General features: G+C 47.0%; 1 protein-coding gene and 1 pseudogene across 3 annotated transcripts; one reads left to right on the forward strand and one right to left on the reverse strand.

Annotated features, from left to right (window-relative positions):
• Positions 1 to 321: 321 nt before the first annotated feature.
• On the reverse strand, positions 322 to 17,290 carry LOC126525626 (uncharacterized). 3 transcript variants are annotated; one of them, XM_055067767.2, is made up of 4 exons: positions 17,131 to 17,290; positions 10,273 to 10,580; positions 6,909 to 7,028; positions 322 to 554 (listed from the first exon to the last, which is right to left on the reverse strand). In XM_055067767.2, exons 2-4 carry the CDS (start codon positions 10,522 to 10,524, stop codon positions 420 to 422), a joined length of 507 nt encoding a protein of 168 aa, XP_054923742.1. In that variant the 5' UTR covers positions 10,525 to 10,580; positions 17,131 to 17,290; the 3' UTR covers positions 322 to 419. The 3 variants fall into 3 exon arrangements, with proteins under 3 accessions (XP_054923742.1, XP_054923743.1, XP_050029512.1); XM_055067768.1 differs by lacking the exon at positions 17,131 to 17,290 and adding an exon at positions 16,040 to 16,058; XM_050173555.3 differs by lacking the exon at positions 17,131 to 17,290 and adding an exon at positions 15,537 to 15,971.
• A 1,728-nt stretch (positions 17,291 to 19,018) lies between these two features.
• On the forward strand, positions 19,019 to 19,182 carry LOC126526081 (U2 spliceosomal RNA; annotated as a pseudogene).
• Positions 19,183 to 22,862: the final 3,680 nt, after the last annotated feature.

Below are 22,862 nucleotides of genomic sequence, written 5' to 3' on the forward strand. Positions count from 1 at the left end.
CAAGCATGGACGCTGGTAGAGTACTTGTGAAGGTGCTCGCTGCTGCTTCCGCTCCGAGCAGCGTCTGTCTGTTGTCTTGCGATGCACTTGTAGATGCGGTAGTTGCTGACGGCGCCGACCAGCGTCTGTGTCCTTTCCCAAAGCAAGCAAAACCGTGCTATCGCTCGACAAAGTTGGTTTAACCGCGGTCAAGCACGGCAATTTCATTCTTGACCATTAGCTCGTGTTTCTCCACTCAGTTGTTGAAATGTAGAGGTCCGTCTGGCCCATATTTTCACCCTTCCGCAGTGAGATCATCAAAAATGGCGAATTTAGACTGTCGCCCTGATGTAGTCGTTTTTATTCAACCACAAGTGTGTACTTTCATTTTGGCACATGTGGCGGAATTTTTCTGCAGTTCTTTGATTTTGCTGCGGTGGCTAACGCGCTGTCTTGTCCTTGAGGGCAGACTGCAACTTTTCCGCAGCGCCATCTCCTCCCAGGGACAGCAAAACGGTCAGCGCAGACTCGAGCGCACTCTGCGTTCCGATTGTAATGCCCAGGCCCGAGAGAACCTGAAAAAAAAAAAAGTTTGCGCACATAAATTTGAATGCCAGCGTAGCTATGCAGTTTACAACAGTTTTCCGAAACTGTATTTCGCACAAGCTGCATAACTGCCTCGTTTTATAAAGGTAATAAATCAAAAATTCACCGACGATTACGATACTCCCTAATGTGAAATTTAAGCGCACCTCTATGCGTGTATTCATTTCGCGATATATTGGCTGGCGCGGACAATCTGTCTCGAGCGACACGTTGCAAACTGAGTCAAGTATGGCGCGACTGCCTCGCTAATCTGGAGATCGTGAGAGGCAGCCCGTGGGTGACGCGCGGGCGCAATTCACAGCAGCCGCTGCAGACAGACCTCGGCTCATGCAGTGCTTTGTTTATCGACGGACGCGCTCTCCGCATGCCTTTCCGATGGCGACGTCGGTGAACAGATGATGCGCGCTACTCTAGCGACATCCCGTAGCGATCATCGCCGCAGAACACGTTTTGCGCGGCACTACATTTTTCTTCTCACGCTTTCGCCATACCTTCATGCTCCTCTTTCCTCCTCGCGCTCTCTTCGCTTTCGCCATCTTTCATCCCCCGCTGCGCTCCGCATTCGCTCTTTCATCCTTCGCTGTGCTTGTTCTCTCGGTTACGCCGAGCGACGTCGACGCTCAACGCAAGGACGGGTGCCTAAGATATGCGCTCTAAATTAAACTAAAGCGTCTATCTATACAACTGAATGAAAGTATAATTGTTTGGTACCGACGACGTGGGTACACGTTCTTGTTGATCAATGAGCGCTTCAGGTGCGCGTCGACGACATTATACAAAGACATGGTTGACGAACGCCGTTAGCAAGGCGCAGAAGCGCATATACGTGCGCTTTGGTGAAGCCGCGGCGCTAAAGCGGTGCAGTATTGTGGCGCCACTTGGCGTGCATTTCGCGTGTGATGGCTGTTGCCTCCGAGATTTTGGTGGAGACCTGATCCGTTTCCCGGCTTTACTGTTTTTCTTTTGCTTTTTGTGCTACTAGACACATTACATGCAAGGCTTGAGATATAGGACAAGCGGTATAACTCGCTATGCAAAGCAAAATCTTGCCTGTCTCGAAAAGTCTCGGAGTGACCACTGACACACAAGGCTTCATGAAACAGCGCGCACGCTGTTTGGCCTTCGAGATCGGGTGGAACACTGACATCGCGCGCCGCCCTATCTCGGATGCCATGCTTGAAATGTGATTCATTATGCAAAATAGAAGTGAGGCGTGCAGACAGGACACAAGAGTAGAGAAGTGGACAACACGAACGCCGACTATCAACTGAAGGGAGCACTGAGGCGAAAAAAAGAAAGAAGACACAAAACTCATCTGCGCATGCTCAGGAATGGTAACACCACGTGTCAATCGGGTACACGTGCCGGCCTACGTGAAAGATAACTGTTAAGGCACTTAATCTATTCCTTATGCAAAGTAATCGAAGGCTTACTCACGCACGCACTTCCACCATTATAGATATGCCATGCCTCTACCATAAGACGCGTATCTCCATTCTTATGCCTGTGCAATATCGCGCATTCATCCTGTCTGCCGTGTCCTGTCTGCACGCCTCACTTCTATTTTGCATAATGAATCCTTATCAACTAGCTCAGCTTTCTGTCGTTCTAAGCTTCAAATGTGACTTGCTATACATACATATATATATATATATATATATATATATATATATATATATATATATATATATATATATATATATATATATATATATATATATAAGCTAAAGGAATTTCATTTTTTACTTGTTTTAGTTTAGTTTTATATTATGTTAGTGTATACAGTACAGCTCCACATAAAGCAGGGTTTGGACACGGGCTCAGGCACGTACGCCGGATTTTCTCTCAGGGGGGGGGGGGGGGGGGCAATCCAAGGTAACTTTCTATGCAAATGAGGAGGGGGAGGTACTTTTACTAGTACAAATGTGAATAATGCGCACCATTTGCCATAAAGGCGGGTGAACACGCAAAAGAGAATTGAAATAACGTGTATCTCACAGGTACGCCTGTGAGGTACACCTCTCCTTTACTTGGCAAACAAAGAACCACATCAAATGGACTCACTCATGAAAGATGCGCAGGAAGAACCTTGCCAAGAACAAGTTAACATGCGAAAGTGCAAAATAAAGATTTCTAGCAACGTTTTTTGAATTAGCTCTGGAAGAATTGTAGAGAAATATATATTTGCGGAACAATCACAATTCTTTTGGATCCCTCGTTTACGGCTCTACCAAGTGCCAAAGCCGACTAGCGTTGTTATTTGTGAAGTTGCGTAAGATGCGTGGTCAGCAGTCCCGTACAACCACGTAGAACGCAGGACGTTGCGGTTCTAGACATACTGCGCCCACCGCGGAAAGTTAGAAAAACATCCACGTTAGCACAGCAGAGAAGTGGCTACGTCAGGCGGCTCGATTGATTACTGTAGAAGCGTCAATCAAAACACACGGAATTATTCGCCACTTGCGGTGGCATTCTCTCTACTTCCTTTTTAAATAAAAAGATGTTGATCCATAAATATTTTCACAAACGATTTTCATTTTTCCTCCCTGTTTAGCTGATGTCTTTGCTCTCTCCCTTAGTAGATCGCTTAATTTCTCAACTCCTTGCGACTCTTGTTTCCAGTTGCCAGTTTTCCACGAAAAGTGATTTACAATTAGGGAAAAGCCAGACGAGGTAACGGATGCCAGTCATATTGCTTATGGGTTTAACGGTTGTTGCAGGGTCTGATGATGGACGTTATTTCGCATGGTTTTATTTTCCACGTTATCTACCCCATATCGCGGGTATGTGCTTTCGATGATCTGCCAGTGTCGCGGCGAACTGTCAGTCGAGGAAATAATGAAGCAAAAGGAAAAGTTAAACGCAATTGGCGTTTTCTCCTGCCGCAACTCGTTCCGCGAGCATACAGACCAGCCGACTATGAACCGAATCCCTTTCCTGACCTCTGGATAAGTGTAAACAAGGAAGGTTGAACTAATGAAGCAACAGCGATGCTCGTGTTCGTTGAATAGACGGTGACATAAAAATTGTGTTGGGCATTATTAATAAAATAAAATATTATAATTAAAACAATAAACTACGCCCTGCCTACTGCAATAGATGTTGACAATTGAACTCATCTTGAGTTAATTGCACGGACACCGAATCGATGAGAAAACTGGCCTCCACACCCCAGAATATGCCGATTTTTTTCCACTCTGTGAAGATGGAATGGCAGCAAAAGCTGACGACAGTCAAAGCTCAAACGAAAAGCAAAGTGTTTCCCCTCGGCCGCGGGTCGGCCTGAATATAGTGCAATATCGGGCCGACCCGCGGCGGAGGTGAAGCAGGCGTTAAACACTCCCCCCCCCCCCCCCCATATCTGTATACGTGGGCCAATCCCGAAGGTAGTGCAACGCCGGGCCGACCCGCGGCAAAGGTGAAGCAGGCGTTAAGCGCTCCCCATACGTGGGCCGCTCCCGAAGATCCCGAAGGGCGCGTTATAGGTTCCCGAGTCCACAGGGGTATGTGCCATCGATCTTGGACCCGTTTTGCACTATCTCCAGGATCGGCCCACATGATAATTTTTTTTGCTGACGGATGTCGAAAAAACTGCGGAAGTTAGTCATATACTGCTTTCGCGGTAAAACGCAGCAGAATGTTGACCGCCGAGTAGATTGATTAGTCGGCGCTTTAGGAATGTGTGTGAGGAGTGGCGGCGCTGGGCGGATAGGGGGGGTGGGTATGCCGCTTAATTTCGGGGGGGGGGGCGCCCCCCCCCCCCCCTGGGTACGTGCCTGTACGGGCCAGCTGGTATTCAACTGCAAACGTGACTTACAGCGCACACACATACAAGGGGATAGAAAGGCGAAGACAAGCGCTGACTTCCAACTGAATTTTTAGAGCGATAGCTCAACTGCTTCAGGTACAAATACAGAAAACGCCTGGTTCCGTAAATCTGACCTCCAAGCTAAGCCAAGGTCAAACTACGACTTAGCCTGCCACTACCGGCGGCTGCTGCGTACGCCACGTGGGCGCCCATATTTTCAAAGTGATCTGCGATGTGTACAAAGCGCGCCGAGTGCTGGTAGCTTCGTATGCGCTGTTCTTTCGAAGCTTAGTTCGCGTTGAAGCGAGACGCAGCATGGAGGCTAGTTTGCTCGCTGCTGCTGCCGCGCCGAACAGCGTCTGTGTTGTCTTGTGGTGGAATTATAGATGCGGCTAATAGTTGCTGAAGGCGCCGAGCGGCGTCTGTGTCCATTCCCAAAGCAAGCAAAACCGTATACTCTCGCTCAATAAACTTGGTTCAACTGCGTTCAACCACGACACATTTTTTTATTTCGGGTAACAAGCATATATGACCAAGAATCCAAGACAAGAGCGTCCCCTCCAAAGCATGAAGCCAACATTAGCAAGCACTCAAAATTCAAACGAACCACAGCTACCCTCTTAAGCCGAACGAAAGCGCATGTGCGATCCCAAAAAAGGCAAGTTCTTTATCGGTGAATGCAGTTGTTTAATAAGAACAGAGCCTTGCGCTGCAGTTATTTGGCACCCGAGGGTGACTTCACCGCTTAGATGAGGAAAGGGCACACCAATTCACCTTGCTTGGCCAAAGCGAGATATGCACCGCTGTTACTCCATTTGCACCTTCAGTATTCGGCAAACATATTGAGAAAGAATGATTACTTTCCATGAGCACGATATAGTCCTAGAGCTATAGCTCCCTTACTCCCCCCCCCCACCCCTCTCATATGGGAAGAGCTTCGCCTAGGCCTCACTCAACAGGGTAGCACTATCATTGAGTGCTTAGGCTGTGCCATTCCCTACGGTGGCTACTCCACCTCTTTCACGCCGCATGCGACTCCAACGGGACGTTTCGCGGCGTAAGCCCTCGATCAAGCGCTACCTCCCCACTCGTCCCATCGCATCCTGCGTGTAGGGTAATCATTCGGGTGAGACATTGGTTATAAAACCCCTTCAACTTCGTAAAGTAGCGACACTCTCCTCCTCCGCCTTCACTCCTCCGCCTTCACTCCTCCTCGTTTCTCCTCTCTTTCACGCTCCCTCCTCGACCGTGGCGCCGCCTACACTGCTCGAGCGTAGCAAGGGCGCCAACATGCGCTCCTCGCCAATCCGTAGACGCTTCTCGAGCAAAAATGCCGCTGATGCACGGCGCGAGGGCCCACGTGATGCTATTAGGCCAATAGCGACACGGCGTCGGCCAGAGTGCGCGAGGAGGAGGCGACATTCTTCAAAGCGTGGCCCTACTTTACGAAGTTTAAGGGGCTTTACTTGGTTAACATCCCTGGCTTTCCTACTTTTGTCTCTCTCTGTTGTTCTTTCACTGATGCCAGCACATCCGTTCGCGGTTCCATCCTTCCCCCTCCCCGCCCGGCACTCCCGCTTGCGAATTGCGTTGCACCTACCGCAGGTTCAGTCCAAATCTTTGCTCTCTCCAACCCGCCTCGGCCTTCTCCGCGCTTTCGCATATGAACCCACACTTTTTGTGGGGGTTAGTCCAACTCCTAGATGATGATGATGATGATTTATTTGCATGACTTTTGAAACGGGGCGGTGACAAATAGTCATCTAGCCTGCTTGAGTTAATAACGTATGCTATACATGTTTTCTGCATTTTTGTGTGCATCTCCTTAAATAATGTTCTTTTTTTTCCTCAAAACTTCTCTACCTACCATGTACCGCTACCTATGCCCATAACGAGTCCGGTCGTATCAATCTCTCCCCTGCTTTTCGTATCAATCACTTCCCAGCACATTCTGTGGCATTGCCTCTGCCTGTTTCTCCTCACTCTCCTTCCTTGTCCCTCCACCACTCTTCCTTCGGCTGCGTGACTGGCACAGGAGTACCTGGTGGAATTCGTCGACGCTGCCTTGAAGAATCGTAACAGCGAGGCCTCGGACTTGCTTATCTGAAATAAAGTGTTTATCTCTCGCTCCGCATGGCGTTCTCCCTCGATCGGGCCACGTCTTGCTCGGTATAAGCATAGCGCGCATTTGACAATCGCACGGGGCCTAGCTGGTATACACTGCAACAGGCGATCCACATGTGATTAACTATGCACTACGACGTGCACTCAAACCGCAGACGACAGAAACTAGGAAAATATATACGGCTTGTATGCGACGGGTATTTTCCGACAACATAAATTTGGTGCGCTCTATGGAGCACGACGAAAGACAGTCACAAACAAGTGGCCACACTGCCTTCAGGCTTTCGAAGCAGCTGCAACGTCCCAGGTGTTGCATAGTAGCAGAAGCTTCTGCAGAGGCACTATGCCGAGGCTTAGAAATAAAACGCAAAACCATGCAGTGAGAACGAACCTCCTTGGCCGTAGTCTGGCAGCTAGCTGTAAGCTCGTCGTAGTCTGGTGGATTGGCACCTTTTTCCTCGGCTACCTTTTTCACTTGTTCAATAGTCAATGGATAAGTGCCGCACTCGACCTGTGTGAAGGCAAGAGATATCGAGCATTGCAAAGAGGCAGTCAGAACGCTAGTCAGTACAGTGACCGTCGTATTTGGTCCGACAAGTTAAAAAAATTTCACTTGACCAGTGCATCTTTGGCGCTCAAATGTCGCACGCATACATCGCTGGTCTAGTTTTCAAAATGAAAATTTGGTGGTATAAGCGAAGAATTGCTGGTGTCTATGGCCTCTACATTTAGAGGCCAACTGCAACAAAGTTTCATTTGGCTAAATTTGTTATAACTGATTAGCACATACCACCAAAGCAATGTTGTCAATGCCGCAGGGTAAGTAATTACTGTTTTCTTGTTAGCTTCCACTTAACAGCACCTAAGCAGACGAAGCATGCACCTGGTGCAGAAGAACTTCAGTTTGGCCTAATTGGTGTTTACTGCGTATCATATTGACCGCAAATAAAGACGGGGACAGCGGAAGAGAACGCAAGAACGACACGGGTGGTATATCATATTCACCGCAAATAAAGACGGGGACAGCGGAAGAGAACACAAAAATCACACTTGCGGTTGGTTGTCACTTGTCCTGGTGGTTGTCACTTTGACGTATGTCGCATCTATATTTTTTCACTGCGCCGCGGGTAGCCGCGGAATCTCGGAGGTCGTGCCGAAGAGCTGCGCGCTCTAGCTCATACGTCACTTCCGGCAAGCGGTAATGACGGAGGTATTTTTTCATTTTCGGTATGGCGGAAAGCCACCCTAGTTCCGGTATTAAAGACGGCAATTTTTGCGAGGTTTCCTTGACGCTTGCGCTTGTATTTCAAACGTATAGTTTTGCATCGAGGCTCCTTTATGTCTACACTACCTAACACGTACAATGTAGTAACAATTAATTAAGATTAACTTGACCTAGCATCATAGCATATGAACAAGCTGGATTCCGGTGATGGCTTGGCCTAAAGGTCGTCTAGAAATAGTATCTCTCTTGCTATTCAAGACATAGCCTCTACAGGCATCTCTTTTCTGTCGATATGTATATAGCTGCCGCTAAAACTTTCGCACTTTTTTTTCCAAATATTAATAATGACTTTTTGAATAATTCGCAGTGATCTCCCAGAGGATAAACTCGCACTAAACGCCACCGCATTGTTGAAAATGTTTCAGAATTCACATATAACGACTATCTGGGAGAGGGTACGCATTAAGACACTATTCGTATAATTTTGTATATCCCTGTAATGCCCTAAAATACAACTTCGCAGTAGCAATATTGGAGCAGCTATTCGCTTTTATTGCAGAGTGCATTTGTGCAAAAAAAAAAGAAAAAAACGAATAAATGTTATGCGAGTTAAAACTCTATTACTACAGAAATTAACTGATTAGTATTTGGTTTACTGAACTATTCGCGGCTGGAACTGCACCCTAGCACACTAAAACGCAACTGTAGACTTTGCGTTAAGATTTCCACGCATAAATAACCAATTTGAAGCATCAAATCGGCGTAGCATACAATATGGTACGCTGGGCATTACAGGGATATATTTATAGTGGATATATCTGTCACGTCAGGGGCGATTCCGGTTCTCCGTAGACGATTCCCTACCTGCGACAACGAGCAGGGGACTATGTATGCAGGAGTATGATAGGTATAACTACGCAGTTTCAAATTCTGCATATTCCTTGTGAACACACGATCGTTTTCACTTCCTATCCTTGCGATAGCTAATAATTTTGGGGTTTAATTTACATCACGAACCATGTTTTTTTGATGCTACCTTTAAAGGGACCCATCAAAAACGATTCTGTGAAATAGGAGAGTGAAGTTATGGTATGACATTTTTTTCTCCCATTGTCGCGGTTGTGTGTCCTGGTTGTGGAATGCGGTTGTGGATTAATGGTAAGAGGCCTGTATCACAGCCGCCAGCTTGTTGTTTCGAACCGAACTAATTAAAAATTCTTTAATATATATTTTCTTAGCTTCGATGCTAAACAGCCAGATTAAACTGAAATAATCTGTGTGGTTTCGTGTCTTGAAAGTGCACAATGTGATAAGAGGGACGCAGTAGTGAGGAGCTCCGGATTAATTTTAACCATCCGTGGCTCTTTGACGAGTACGTAAAGTACATGTAAGTACATGTAAGTGCTTGCATTTCGGCCTGGTAGGAATGATTCCCGGCCCCACGGCTGAAAATCGAACCAGTGACCTCGTGCTAACTATCAGCGTAACATCACATTGGCGCAAAATATGCTTTCCAAGTCAGTCTACCAACACGCCCAACAAATGGCAATGCTGAACATCACATAGCCACCGCGGAGGATGACAGTCCTTTCGATATTTTTGACAGTTTAGAGTTCTTTTTTGTGTGTGCTTGCGCTGGCGTGTACCTTCAGTTTATTCTTGTCAAACCGCATTTATTCGGCGCGATCAAGAACTAAGCCTTCAGTTGTTAGTGCACCTTGTGACGCTCTCCTTTCTTTTCTCTCGTATTCTCTAACGTCGTCTGCTGCTAAGATGATGACAGTCAGGTTCAGCAAAGTGGCTGAGGGCACTCAAGTTAAATGCTCTCACATTTAAAGGTCCCAATCTAACAGACGGTCCTGCGAACGCATTGATAGCAGTGAGCTTGCTCCCCTATAGAAACTTTCGGTCGCGTGTTATATCATGAAAACAAGCGCGTTTTCAATTTGTTCGGACGTGCGCGGGACATCTTTTACGGGACATATTGCTGCGCTTTCAAATAGAAGTAATTTGCTGCACGCCTTAAGTACAAATATGTGTAATTTATTAATGTAAATTTTTGCGACAAGGTCGATTAGCAAAATTGAGATTAGCTGCAAAGAAAAAGCGTCAACTGATCTCCTCAAATCTCTTCCAGCGCTAGGTCGGCTCACCACTGTCATTGTTGTTGGCAGGTTATTTATATCCCTGCTGGTTGCTGGGCTAGTTGGTTCATATATATATGTATGTATGTATGTATGTATGTATGTATGTATGTATGTATGTATGTATGTATGTATGTATGTATGTATGTATGTATGTATGTATGTATGTATGTATGTATGTATGTATTACTGAATGACAGCGCGTATATGCAAAATGACGTGAAAAGGACGCCACATAACGATCAAAAGTGACTGACGCTGTTTTTTTATCCCTGTCTTTTCCTTTCTTAACATAATTCCTCGTCCTTTCTCACCAAAACAACGAGTTATTTACGCAGGCAATGCCGGAAGCTTTCCAGGGTCCGTGCTTACAAAAAGCAAAATACCTTGGTTCCCGGTTGTTCCAGCCCCTCCTGGAAGCCCATCTCCTTGACCTTGACCTCGCACTTGTCCTCCACCTCGATGCCTTCGACTCGCAGGGCGCGGTCCTTCTCCTGCCATAGGAAGACGATCGCCCAGTGCTGGATCCAGCTCGGCAGCTCGACGCCGGACCTGGCCAGCTCCTGGGCACCGTGGCTCGCCTGAAGCGGCGTCATGTGGAGGTTCACTAGGCAGGGCTCGTTCGTTTCGGACGCCATGGTGCTTGCTTGTCTTCGCGCTTCTCGCCTCTAGTTACAGCGCGGTGTTCCTCGACCTGGAACGAAACATCCAAAGAAAGCTTTCGGGTGTCTGCCGTCCACAACAGCTCATTAAAACTAAATTCTGGGGTTTTACGTGCCAAAGCCACGATCAGATTATGAGGCCCGCCGTATGAGGGGGTTGAGGGGGCGGACTCGCGGATTATAGTTTTGACTCTCTGGGATTCTTCAACGTACACGCACGACACACCAGCGTTCGCGGACTTCGCCCCGAGCGAAATGCAGCTGCCACGGCCATCATAGAACCCGTGACCTCCTGCCCTGCAGCGCAACGCCATAGCCACTGGACTATCGCGGTGGGTCAGAGCAATTCCTTCTGTCACGCTCGTTGTGATATGAAACATTACTTATTAGACTGCCGAGAATTCGTGGAATAGCACAGGACTCTCCCTGACGGACTGAAACATAGTGCGGTTTCGAGCGCTTTAGTGGAGGACTTAACCTTCTCGCGGGAGCCCTCTGGCATGCTTGAACCCTATAATTTGATCTGTCTTTTTGTCAAAATCCCGTACCGCATGTGAAGGAGAGAGAAGAGGCGGAACCATGGGCGTGCGCAGAATGGTGAACACTATTCGCGAGATGCACACAATAGGTGACGTGCCTCTATCGCTGCAGAATTGGCGACCACGTAAAAGAAGAAAGGTTTTCTATAAACATAAGCGCGTCTTGCGTCGAGAAGTAACTTGATAACGGCGAATGCTATTACGGTAAAAAAGGACGCTGACAAAGCGTAAACCGTAAACCCGTGGCAATACACCGAAAATTATTTTGACCGGGCTTTGAGCACGTACTGCTTGTTTGTGCCCTATAAAGTGCTCCATAATCACGTCCGCCAGCGATACGATAGACAAGTCACCAGACGATCACCAACGTCACCAAAAATAGAATAGGCGAGGTCGATGCGGGCTAAAAGCACACGCTGTACTAGAGCACTGCACGTGCCCGTGGCTACATGCCCAGACCAGGCCCCAGCCTGCACCTGCATGACCAAGCTCGGCCCCGCAACTCGGTGTGTACGTGACTTAGAAATATTATTGCTTCAAGATATCCGGTTGATATGCCACATGCACCGCTTGAAGGAGTGGGCGACAGCTTCCTCGCTCACGGCCGCCCAAGCCTTGGAAACGAAGTCGACGACATCTTGTCGCGATGGCTTCTTGAGATTCCCCTTAGGCGTCACTGCCCGAGCTCGAACGAAGCTTGTGCAGGTCTTGCGAAGGCTGTCCTTGACTGGTTTCATCCAACTCACGTCAGCTGGCTGCACTATCGGTGTGCAGCCACCCGGAACGATGAGGGCGAACAGCACCTTCGGAAGGATCCGGCCGGTCGGCTCTCTGAGGATCTTGAATGACGTCAGCTTAGTCCCCGCTGCGGTCGCACACAACGCCGCCATAAGCCCACGACGGAAGCATCCAGTGATCGCGATCTGGATACTTGCTATACCGGTGACGTTGTTGGTCCCCTTTGCGGAATGATCCATCCGTACCATCGTCTGGTTCATGTTGGTGATGGAGAAGCCACTGTAGTCGTGCTGTAGGCACAGAATTCCTACAGCCTTGGAGAAGGCCGATACCGCTTCCACATGGTCGACCGGGGGCTTCTGGCTGTCGTTTGTCGCGGCGCGAAGTGACACGTTGAACCTCGTTTTCCATTGGGATAGATATTGGCCCGAAGCGTTGAAGTCCCCCAGCTTGGTTTCCAATGCGAGCTTCCTTGTATGTTCTTGTAGCGGATGGTTACTAACCCCCCATCCCGCCGCTCTCCCTTATTGCAGAAATTCAAGAAGTCCGTCGTCAGTCTCCTCCGAAAACACAGGTCGACTGTTCAACGAGTGCTTAAGCTTTCCCTTTCCGTGACACTCCTGAAGAAGAGTTTCATCAGCAGGATTACACCGCCTGACTTGCTTTCGATCTGCAGCCCAAATTGGCGTAGGTGCCAACGGACAACCCCCACTTTCTTCTCCACGGTGAAGCTTTGCTACATCCTTGCAGTGATCCTGTATGTGATCTGTTATCGCAGCCAGAGTTCAGCTTGTGCCCATTGTTCGGTTATCTCCTACGCTTGCTAACCTCGTTCCCGCAGACGTTATCACCGAAAGGAACGATGCTATTGTCAAGGGTAAGTTATCTATCGGTGTTTTTCAAAAACTAGAAAATCGTGTTAAAAACTGGGTTGAGTTGTCATTCGGGGGTGGGACATCTCTCGGGATTTTACGGTAGGTGGTATGTCAAAAGACATCACAATAAAACATCAGGGACAATAAAACATTGAGAAAAGCCTCTTTTTTTAAGCAGCACAACTCTACAGTTACCTTGAAATAGTCGACAGAAGCAAAGACTGGGTTAAAAATATTTAGTAAGGCATTTCCCTTAAAGCTCTTGTGTACACTTTATGCTCAAGACGTAGTGTTTTTGGAACTCGTAAGGACGGCTCTTGGTTAATAAATATAGTTTCTGCAACAAGAAAAGAAAAGAAAACTTCAAAATTATATTAGATGAACAGCAATCAAAAGCAGCCGGAATCTTAAACGCGCATATTTCAACTTAGGGACGAAAATAATGGAGGCAATGATCGTGCACAATATGATCAAACTATAAAAGCTAACAACATTCTCTCCTGGTTTGTCTAAAATTAATATAGCAAATTCAGTAAAGCCATGAATTCGCAACAAGTTCGGTTAAAATCACAAGCAGTGACGTAAGTTGGCTGTCCCCGAAAACTATGCCCCGGAAGCATTAGCGGGAAAGCGCAGCGGCAAAGGGCAGCAGGAGCAGAAATCTGCATATTCTTGTATAAGAACTGCAGGTTGTGCACAGCCTTGGACTTCAAGCTGGAACTCCTCCCTTGAAGGACACTCGCGTTCAATATGACCCGCAACAAGTTGCCTGTGGCTGAAGGGGTCCCAAGACTGTGCGGCGGCGCCGATATATGAATAACTGCAGACATAGATACCGTTCCAATTAATCATCATCAGCAGCAACATAATTTTATTTCCACATCAGAACGAAGGCCTCTCCTATAGCAATCGCAAATCACCTCTGTCTTGATCTAGCTGGTTCCAATTTGTGCCTGCAAATGCCCTAGTTTCCCCAGCCCACCTAATTCTTTGTCGTCCTCGACTCCCTCGGCGCCCATTCTGTAACTCTGATGGACCACCGGCTATCTGTCCTATGCGTTACATGGCCTACCCAGTTCCATTTATTTCTCCTCATGTCAGCTAGTATATTGTCTATCGCCGCTTGCTCTCTGATCAACACCGCTCTCTTTCTCTCTCTTAACGTTGCGCCCAACACTTTTCGCTCCATCGCTCTTTGCGCGGTCCTTAACTTCTTCTCGAGCTTCATTGCTAAACCTCCAGTTTTCTGCCCCACATGTTAGCGCCGGTAGAATGCAATGATTGTGCACTTTTCTTTTCAAGGATAGCTGTAAGATCCCCGTGATGATTTCGTAATGCCTGCCATACGTGCTCTAAGCCATTTTTATTCTTCTGTGTATTTCCTTCTCGTGATCAGGGTACCCTGTGAGCAATCGAACTAAATAAATGTACTCCTGCACAGATTCTAGAGGCTGACTGCCGATCATGGACTTTTGTTCTGTTACCGTGGCTATTCAACATTAGCTTAGATAAGCTGATTTAATAAACCAATTCTCTGTATACGTCGGCGCCGCTGTACAGTCTTGAGTCCTTTACACTACGGGCACCTTGCTGCCGCTGATATTTATTGTCCTTCATTTTCAGGCAAAACCCGATGAGTCACAATTTTCGCCTTTAGAACAAGTTTTATGAATATCTGCCTAAACTCGATTTCTCCACGAAGTTCGCCTTTTCGTGAAGGTTGATAATAAATGCAGGTGTTAGAAACCTAATGAGCACTACCGACGTTGTGTGAGCCAGTGATCAAGATATGCTATTAATATTATTCGTATAAGAATAATGATCTCGTTTTCGCTTCACACCCAAGCGGAAACTGGCATATACAGCGTTTCTTATTCAGCTGCACCAAATTTTTAAAGATTGCCTGTGGCAGTAGATAGCAGAATTCTAACCCTTGATCTAAATTACTCAGTGAGGTGGCCATTATCTGTTCGAGAAATCAAAATACCTAATAGAACAATTAAAATATTTACGCAAATTAACTTTTTAATTAATTACTTTACGGCATATATTTCAATCAATAGGGGTTCTTGCACTACTCTACGCTGTACTGCGAAACGAATGCGCCAGATAATGTACCCGCTCTCGTATTTACTTAATTTGCATATCCTCCCCACTTTCCTACATCTGTCCTTCTGTTCTTTTATAACAGATATTTGCTGCGGAAAGGTTCAGGCATTTCGTATCTTGGCTAATACCATTTGTGTGATTTTGGAAAAAAAAAGAAGAGAGGAATTGGAGAAATGGAACGAAAAAAAAAAATGTTCAAGCTGCTGCAGCGTGGACATCTGCAAACGCAAAGAAAGAAAGAAGGAAAGGAAAAGAAAAATGCTTCAGGCAGTTCATCAGTGTCAGGACAAACCTGCAGACGCACGCGCGCCCACAAATTTCCTCTGTGGTTAAAACATTTCAATCCATCCCTTAAAAACAATACAAAAATAGTTCCTGCATGAACTACGGGACCTAAACCCAACCCTTGCCTCGAAGAGATCTTCTGTCCAGAGTTAAATAGAATTATATTGTTTGTACCCGAGTTCGTCTGTCGTGTTTTTCGGTTTCTTCCGTGTACTTGTTCGGTGACACTTGTGCGCCCTGCATCTTAGTACTTATACAACGACGCATTATTGTTACGCGGTAATAACTATGTGAATTTGTTAACATTAGTTTTTCCTCCGCGGCTCTGCTCGGGTTCAGTGATAGGGTGTCTAGCAACTGTCGAAGCTTTTACAAGCCGGGTGACGTGAGCGCGCGCTTTGCCAATGGAGACTCGCCAATGGGTCTTCGCAGTCACACTTACGTCCACTGCCTCCGTGACGGCTGTAAGATGACCATATATCCACATGGGTACGTTGCAACGCCTGCTGTTTCGAGCGCAGAGCAGGAAGGGCTGAGGCGAGCCCGCGTGGGAGGGAGAAGCATGCGGGCGGGACGAGCGCCGGGTCCAGACTGAGCTGGTTTATTGATTTTTCCGGCGCCGGTCGAATACTTGTGTTCTCTTTGTTGTTTCGCACGTGCCTATCGGTGACCCCCTCCCTTCTGGCTGTGTCAAAACTGCCGCCCGCCTTACAGCCAAGGCCGAGCAACCTCACCAGCCTGTGGCTCCTGCGATGAAAGCGAGACTCTCCTGCCCAGCACTCGTCACGCAAAGCTCAACCCATAGAGCAGCAGTACCACACCCTTGGCCTCGCTTCACGCTACACGCTCGAGGAAGACCTCCTCTACTGGCCGGGTGACTTTTTCCAGCACTGCACTCGCTTTTGTAGTTACGTTTATAGAACCAAGGTCAGCTGCAAAACTCACCGCCCCAGCCTAGCCTCTCGCGTGGCACAGGGATATGACTTCCTGTCAGGGAGCGCTGGCGGCGCAACGAGCTACCAGTAGCAGACGACAGAGAATGAGCGACACTGGCAGCGCCAACTCTGTTTCGAGCAGCCGCTCAGAAAACACACGATTCTTTATTTCGCGGAGTTTCACGTAACTGGAGTATTTATCATTGCGATAGCAATTATACGGACACTTCAGGCGTCGTCGGTGTCGCTGTGATGTTCATGTAAAGTCCAAGGGCGATAACGTTGTCGCCGCGCGCCGTGTGTTGTATGTGCGTGTTAAAGCGTGCGCGGGTGAGTCGACGATGGCGGCTCAATGTCGCGCCCTCAAGGGAAGAAAGCAGAGAGGAAGCGCACCGTCTTCCGTTGCGCACAAGGTACCGGGAGGAGGAGAGAGATGGGGGGGGGGGAGTTTACTGCGGCGGCCGCTACGTATACCGGTGCAGATCGGGCCCTATCTTGAAAGCGATCTTTGGTTGCTTTCAACGACATTGAAAGTGGCTGCGGAAAAACTACTACAATGTAAAGTTATTTTAGGACGCTTGAGGCTTGCCAGCATTCTTTTTTAGGGTATCGAGGTCATTTAACGCAAGAAAGGAAGAGTCGGAAATATGTCAGTACTCATCTAAAGTACCGACTGCTGCTTGTGACCTTGTTCAACGAGGTGTGTGGTTTTCCTTCTCTGCCTGTAGATGTATACGTTACACTCTGTAGTTTCGATTAACCTGATGCTTACATGCGAGTGAGATGTGCAAGGCTTTCGGACGAAACAAGAAAAATCGAAAAAGAAAGGTTTCTCCAGCATTCTACAGCATTCCTTGCGAAATGCATATCCCCTAATACGTTCCGATATATTTGGGCGAGGGTGCAGCTGCACTCGGGAGTTTTCGATACGACTGGCAAAAAAAAAAAAAAAAATCTGGTCACTCACCTCAGCATCGTGGCTAAAAGCAGCACATTCGATATGACTCAATTGCGGTCGCTGGCGCTAATATAAACAATGAGACGAGCTTGCGCAACGTTGCTGTGGCCGGTCACTCGCAAACAGATTCTCTTAGGACTTACGACTGGTAGCTCCGAGAGGCGGCCCCGCACTTGGGACGCCAATGGGTGGGTCTTCGAACAGTGCGGGGGCGTTGCGAGAATGCGTCTTTTAAGTGAGGCCGCAGCGTTATCCGCGCTGCGTTCGCACAAAGACGCGGCCGTCGAGCTCTTAAGATTCCGGGGAACTCAGATAAAGTGCCTCTGTTACACTAGTGAGATAAGGAGAGAGGCTGTAGATTTTCGTATGCGTTGTTTCACAGTAAAAACATTCAACACTGTTTGTGTTTGTTGCAGCTGGCGTTACGTATATTCAGAGGGCACCAAATTTACAAGGGTGTTGAAGCTCAGGGGAAATAGAAAAAAAAAGAGTATTAGCGATGAAGTTATTAACCATCTAATCGCTGATTCTCTAAATTCATTAATTCATTCAAAAGAAAAAAAAGGAACAGAAATAGAAAAAGAAAAGGCGGCCGTGAACACGTTCATTATTAACATGTTGTTTTAAATGAAAACATTAGGTCGAGCTATATTGATAGATTATTCGTCTAGAAGTCTATCATTGCTTTCTGTGCGCCAATATATCACTTCTTTAGTAGAAGATTGCCGCCGAAGGTCCCGTTGCTGCTTCTTAATTTCAACAAACCGCACCATAACGGACGAGCTGACGTCATCTCCACGTCACCTCCCTCTAGCCGCTCTCTGTGAATCAGCTGGTGCAGAAGTCACATGAAAGGTGCCGTAGTCCACAGCAGGTGGCGCCACTCCGATTTTCCTGTTTCGTCATTTTCTTGCTCACAAAAGCTCTGTTCTCAGTACTTACTATTACAGAAACCTAATCTTTCAATCTAGCTCGACTTTATCTTTCTCTTTAGCGTCCCATTAAAGTCCTCTTCGAGAGATTTGATTAGCTTTGTTTTGCCATCCATATTTCTGCAAATTTCCTAACGCCATCACTCGACCGTGTAATCCTCTGCAGCCTTCCATAGCGTTTCGATCGCCGTGTCTCCAATAGGCCAACTTGCATTTCTGTCTCCCTTTACCCCTCCACCAGTGTAGGGTAGCAAACCAGATTTTTTTCGCTTCCGCTTAACCTCCTCTGCCTTTCGCTACTCCCTGGTTTCGAAAGCATAGGTTAGGACCGAAACGACAGAATCGGGAACGCGAACGATGGCAAGGATTATGCGAGGCGTATTCGATGCGTGTAGAACGACTTTGTGATCCGGCAGGCGCTTAGGAAAGCGCAGATGAAAAAAGTTTGCCCGGTGTGGAGCAAGAGAGGGAGAGAGAAAATGCAGGGAGCTGTTAAACAGACGAGAGTTTCCGCCTTGCTACCCTGCATTGTGTGGGGGAAATAGGGGTTGGAAAGAGGGCAAAGAGAGAAAGAAAAAGTCATGAGCCATTCCACTCTGGGAAAGTGGATGACCAGCCAAGTTGTTTAGCATATACGACACAGAGGTGACACAAAATTTTGAGTATAGGTGCGGACTTATATACCGTGATTTTTATACACATTCTCATGGACGACAGGGCCGCCGCCCCGAGGAGGCGGAGGGAACTAGACACGCGTGACGTTTCGACGGGACCGCCATCACGGGAGAGCGGAAGAAAAGGAAAGGAGGCACTAAGCTCTTGGAACGCCGACAAAGAGAGGACGGTGCGAACGTGGACATGATCGACGCGGGTCAAAGTGTAGTATATCTGTTCTTATCTTCATTATCATTACTTAAAGCGCGCATTAAAACACGGACACAGAAGAGAGACGAAACCCGATCGCTGACTCACGTCTAAAAGTTTATTGCGTTCAAACAGGCATAGAATAGAAAAACTCACACATACGTACACCCGCGCACCATACATTCATTCGACCGATAGCGAAACAAGACAGGCGAGCGGTAAGGCAAGAAGCGCGATCATTTTAACGATTACTTATTCTCAGCTTAATGTCTGATGCGGGTTGTATTGGGACCCAAGATATTAAATTTATTTTTGCAAGTTGGCGGAGTGCTTGAAGCCTGCTTCATCTCCGCCGCAGGTCGGCCCGGTATTGCACAATCCGGGATCGGCCCACGGTTTTTGGTTTGCGAACATCGAAACTATCCATGTAACGCTTCGATGTAAAAATAAGAAAAAAGGAAAGAAAAAGGAGAACAGGAACGCGTCGTAACAAGAAATGCGTTCTAGTCGCAGGCGCTCATCACACAGGCCGGTCGATCTCAAAAAGCGCTTGTACGGCCTTCTGATGCGATGTTAAGTACCGTCGGTGTTGTAGAATTCTTTCTTCCGACAGAGGCTTGTCGTCCAACTGGTTGAGCATGACGCAAAGCGATTGTCTCTGCACGCAATGTGGGCACTGGCATAGAACATGACGAATTGTTTCTTCGTCACCGCAACCACCTCATGCTGCGGTGTCGGCCATCCCTATGCGCAACGGGTTGGCATTTGGTAAACGCGACGCCCAACCATAGCCTACACAAAAGGGTCGCGTCTCTTCGGAGAAGTCTTGGTGGAAGTCGAAGTTTTATGGTTGGATCCAGGGTTTATGAACGGGCTTGCATAAAATGTGGTTAATTCCACTCCGATGCGATGCACTGGCATGTAAGTAGACGGAGCATCCTTGCAGCATCTGTGCTAGACAGCAGGATTGATAGGCGGTGTTCTTCTACATGAGCTAAACGAGCAATTTGATCAGCAAGTTCATCGCCAATAATACCACAGTGTCTTGGTAGCCACTGAAAAATGATTTCGTGTCGTTTTTCAGTGAGATGGTGTATGCTATCTATAATTTAGAACACCGACTGTTCATGCGGACCGTGCTGTAAGGCTGACAGTAAACACTGCAGTGTCGTCTTCGAGTCCTAGAAAATTGACAATTTGTGTTTTGGTTCGTTAATAATAAACTGTGGTGCGACTCGAAACATGCTATACAGCTTGCCTCCTGTCTTTGTAATGCTATATGTACAGGCCAGACTGGCTGACCTGCTAATCAAAGCATGAGGAGGCACGCGAATAGGGGAAAGACGTCCGCCGTATCTTGTCATTGGTCGGCGCGCTGTCACATATTCGTGCACGCAGCTTCACATTTCGATTACCTCTAGAATCGTCGGCCCAAAGCCCAGTGCGAGCATTTTTCGTCTATTCGAATAAAAAAATACGACCGAAACTCCCTTCAGGAGAATTATCGCAGTGCGAAGCGATATAAACAGTGGCTCCTTATTTGTGCGTTTGCAAGCTAGACGTTCTTGCTTTTCTTCCGTTAGATTAGGGTAGCGCTACCTATTCCTTTATTTCTTTCTTTATTTTATGCTACCAACCGTTGACACTGAGCACTGCTTCGGTCACGGAGCCATTCTTGTTACTAAAGTGCCTTTTCTTCCCCCGACTTTGAGTTGGCGGCTGCCTTCAGGCTGAGTGAGCTCTGCTGATGCGACAGATTGACAGTGTAATTAAAGGTGTTGATTTGGTGGGACCGGTTCTGATACCGGTGCAAGATATGTCTCCTCTCAAGGTATTGTAACGCTGGCCAATCTTGAAGCCAGTAAAGCGTCACAGCACTCGCACGCCTCGTAGCATTAACTAATATAGAACTAACCAAAACGTTCACAGCAACTTATGTCAGGAGGCGTAGGAGAGAACTATTGCTGGACAATTATCTTCGAATGGTTTCCTCCCATATTCCTTGCTTTCGATTTATCATTGAATTCTCGAAAGTTACTTTTGGACATGTAATCCTACGTTCCTGAAATAATGCTTAGTTTTCTTTAGCGCTTTGTTTGTGGAATGAATGCCATTTTGACTGCGCAGATGGCTTTGGCTGTGGCTTGCAGAGGCCATTTTTTTTCCCAACCAAGGCTTCAACCCGAACCGAGCCCAGACCAACTCACACTAAAGCCTTTGATGATAACCAGCAACCGTAGCCGCTGTATGACAGGTCTCCGTCACCGGTTTGTAGACTCTCGCGTCGGAGCTCATTAACCTCTCTGCCTCCGTGACGCTTCTGTGGGTAGCGGGTAGCTGCAGCGCAGGAGCTGTTTTCACAACGATAAATAAATGTCACCATGATATGAAACAGGCTACACTATACTTAGTGCTAGACGTTCAGTGTGAAATGTGTGTTGCATTGTTTTTGCTTGACACCGTAATGCCATTTATTATATAACCATTAAAACAGTTGGGCAAGTTGGTTTGCTATACATATATTTTTTTGGCATTGTGCACCATAAGGAAACATAAAAGCAGTGAAATATTGCCGACAGAAAAGCGCCAACTAGGAACTGTTTAATGAAGGCTCCAGGCACGTAGCAAAGATTTCCGCACACGAGCAATACACATCACGATAACAACGTTGCCACGACTTTCCAATGATACCTGTCTTTCAAAAAAAGAGGTTTCTGACGAATAGGGGGAGCACATAAGGCTTGTCAAACAAGTAGCTCATACTCCTATTCAAACAGCGTAAGCATTCAAGGGATTTTCACTGAGAGAGAGCCAAGGCCCTTCCTGCAAGTGCATCATATATGTGGCAAGTCCATACCTTCCGGAAAGGGTGCTAAAATTAATTTATTGCTTAGTGTGAGTCACTAAGACATTCACACCCTTTCTTTTCACACCCGTTCTCTCACATTTCGGTATCTGCTTTTCCTGGCTTCTGGAATATTCTTATTTTCGAATAGTTCCTATTTGGTTTGAGGACAAGATGGAGTAGTGAATATTCGATTCGAGGACTGAATTGAATGGTACAATATTTGATTCCTTGCTATAAAGTCTTGAACACTCGCGCACTCCAAGGGGATACAAAATTACATACTGGATTTGCCGCACTACGAGTTGTCTAGCTTATCCTTGCTGTAGTTGTCATACTATCATTGCAATGCCGTCATCGGTGTCATTGCTGTCGTCGTTATCGTGTGATCAGCTGTTGGTGTTCTGAGTGACACTCAGGACCTTCCAATGAGTGGTCCGCTACAGTCATTTGTTGCGAACAGTGGTTACACACCAGGAAATTGACTGGACCTGTTAGTTCGTCCGTCACACTTTGGCATCGACCAAGGCAACGCAATGTAAAAGAGACAGGCATCTTTGGAACTTAATAGCTCATTACTGCACTGCGCAATTAACCCTACAATAACGACAATACGAGGACAACGACGACGACTGCTGTATGACGTCAACTGCTCGACAATATGACGGTGGCGTGACGACAATGAGGAGATGGAGAACGAAGGCGGCATGATGGGGATGTCATGATAATGACACCGGTGTCATGCCACCGATGGTATGACAGTGATGCCAGCGGCCAAGACAAAGGCGATGATAACGATAGGGGTATGATTTCGACACGGTGGCTGCACAAGGACGCATGAGAGCGTTGCAACCTCTTTAGCAGTAACAATTAAGAGAATCGACGTGCGGGAGAAGTGGACGTGTTACGGGAGAAGTGCTGCTTGCTGGACCAGTTGGTTCATACTCACACTGTATAGAGATGTAGATAAAGATATAGTTTTTCTAAAAGACTGAATTTAAAGATGAGGTTGTTAGGGCAAAATGGCGTGTTCATCAATTTAAAGAATTTGTACCTTGCTAAGAACATTGCGCATGCGTCGGCGGTTTGATGTTCGAGGGTTGATCCGTGTGTTCAGTTGCTAGTCCAGCGTTGTGGTGTCTCTTCTTTCTGTCGTGTTTGCGTATCAATTTTTTCGCTGGTTTTCTAAAGAGTTACTGGAATATGGGAATTCTTGTGCAGCTTGTTTTATTTT

This window comes from Dermacentor andersoni, chromosome 8, assembly GCF_023375885.2.
Source record: "Dermacentor andersoni chromosome 8, qqDerAnde1_hic_scaffold, whole genome shotgun sequence".
Classification (NCBI taxonomy): Eukaryota; Metazoa; Arthropoda; class Arachnida; order Ixodida; family Ixodidae; genus Dermacentor; species Dermacentor andersoni.

Excerpts from the sequence above, each read along its gene's own strand:
- LOC126525626 (XM_055067767.2), bottom strand. The coding sequence starts at position 10,524 with ATGGCGTCCGAAACGAACGAGCCCTGCCTAGTGAACCTCCACATGACG. Across the intron at positions 7,029-10,272 it reads TGGAACAACCGGGAACCAAG|GTCGAGTGCGGCACTTATCC; the intron begins GTATTTTGCTTT and ends GCCTTCACACAG. Across the intron at positions 555-6,908 it reads GCCAGACTACGGCCAAGGAG|GTTCTCTCGGGCCTGGGCAT; the intron begins GTTCGTTCTCAC and ends TTTTTTTTTCAG.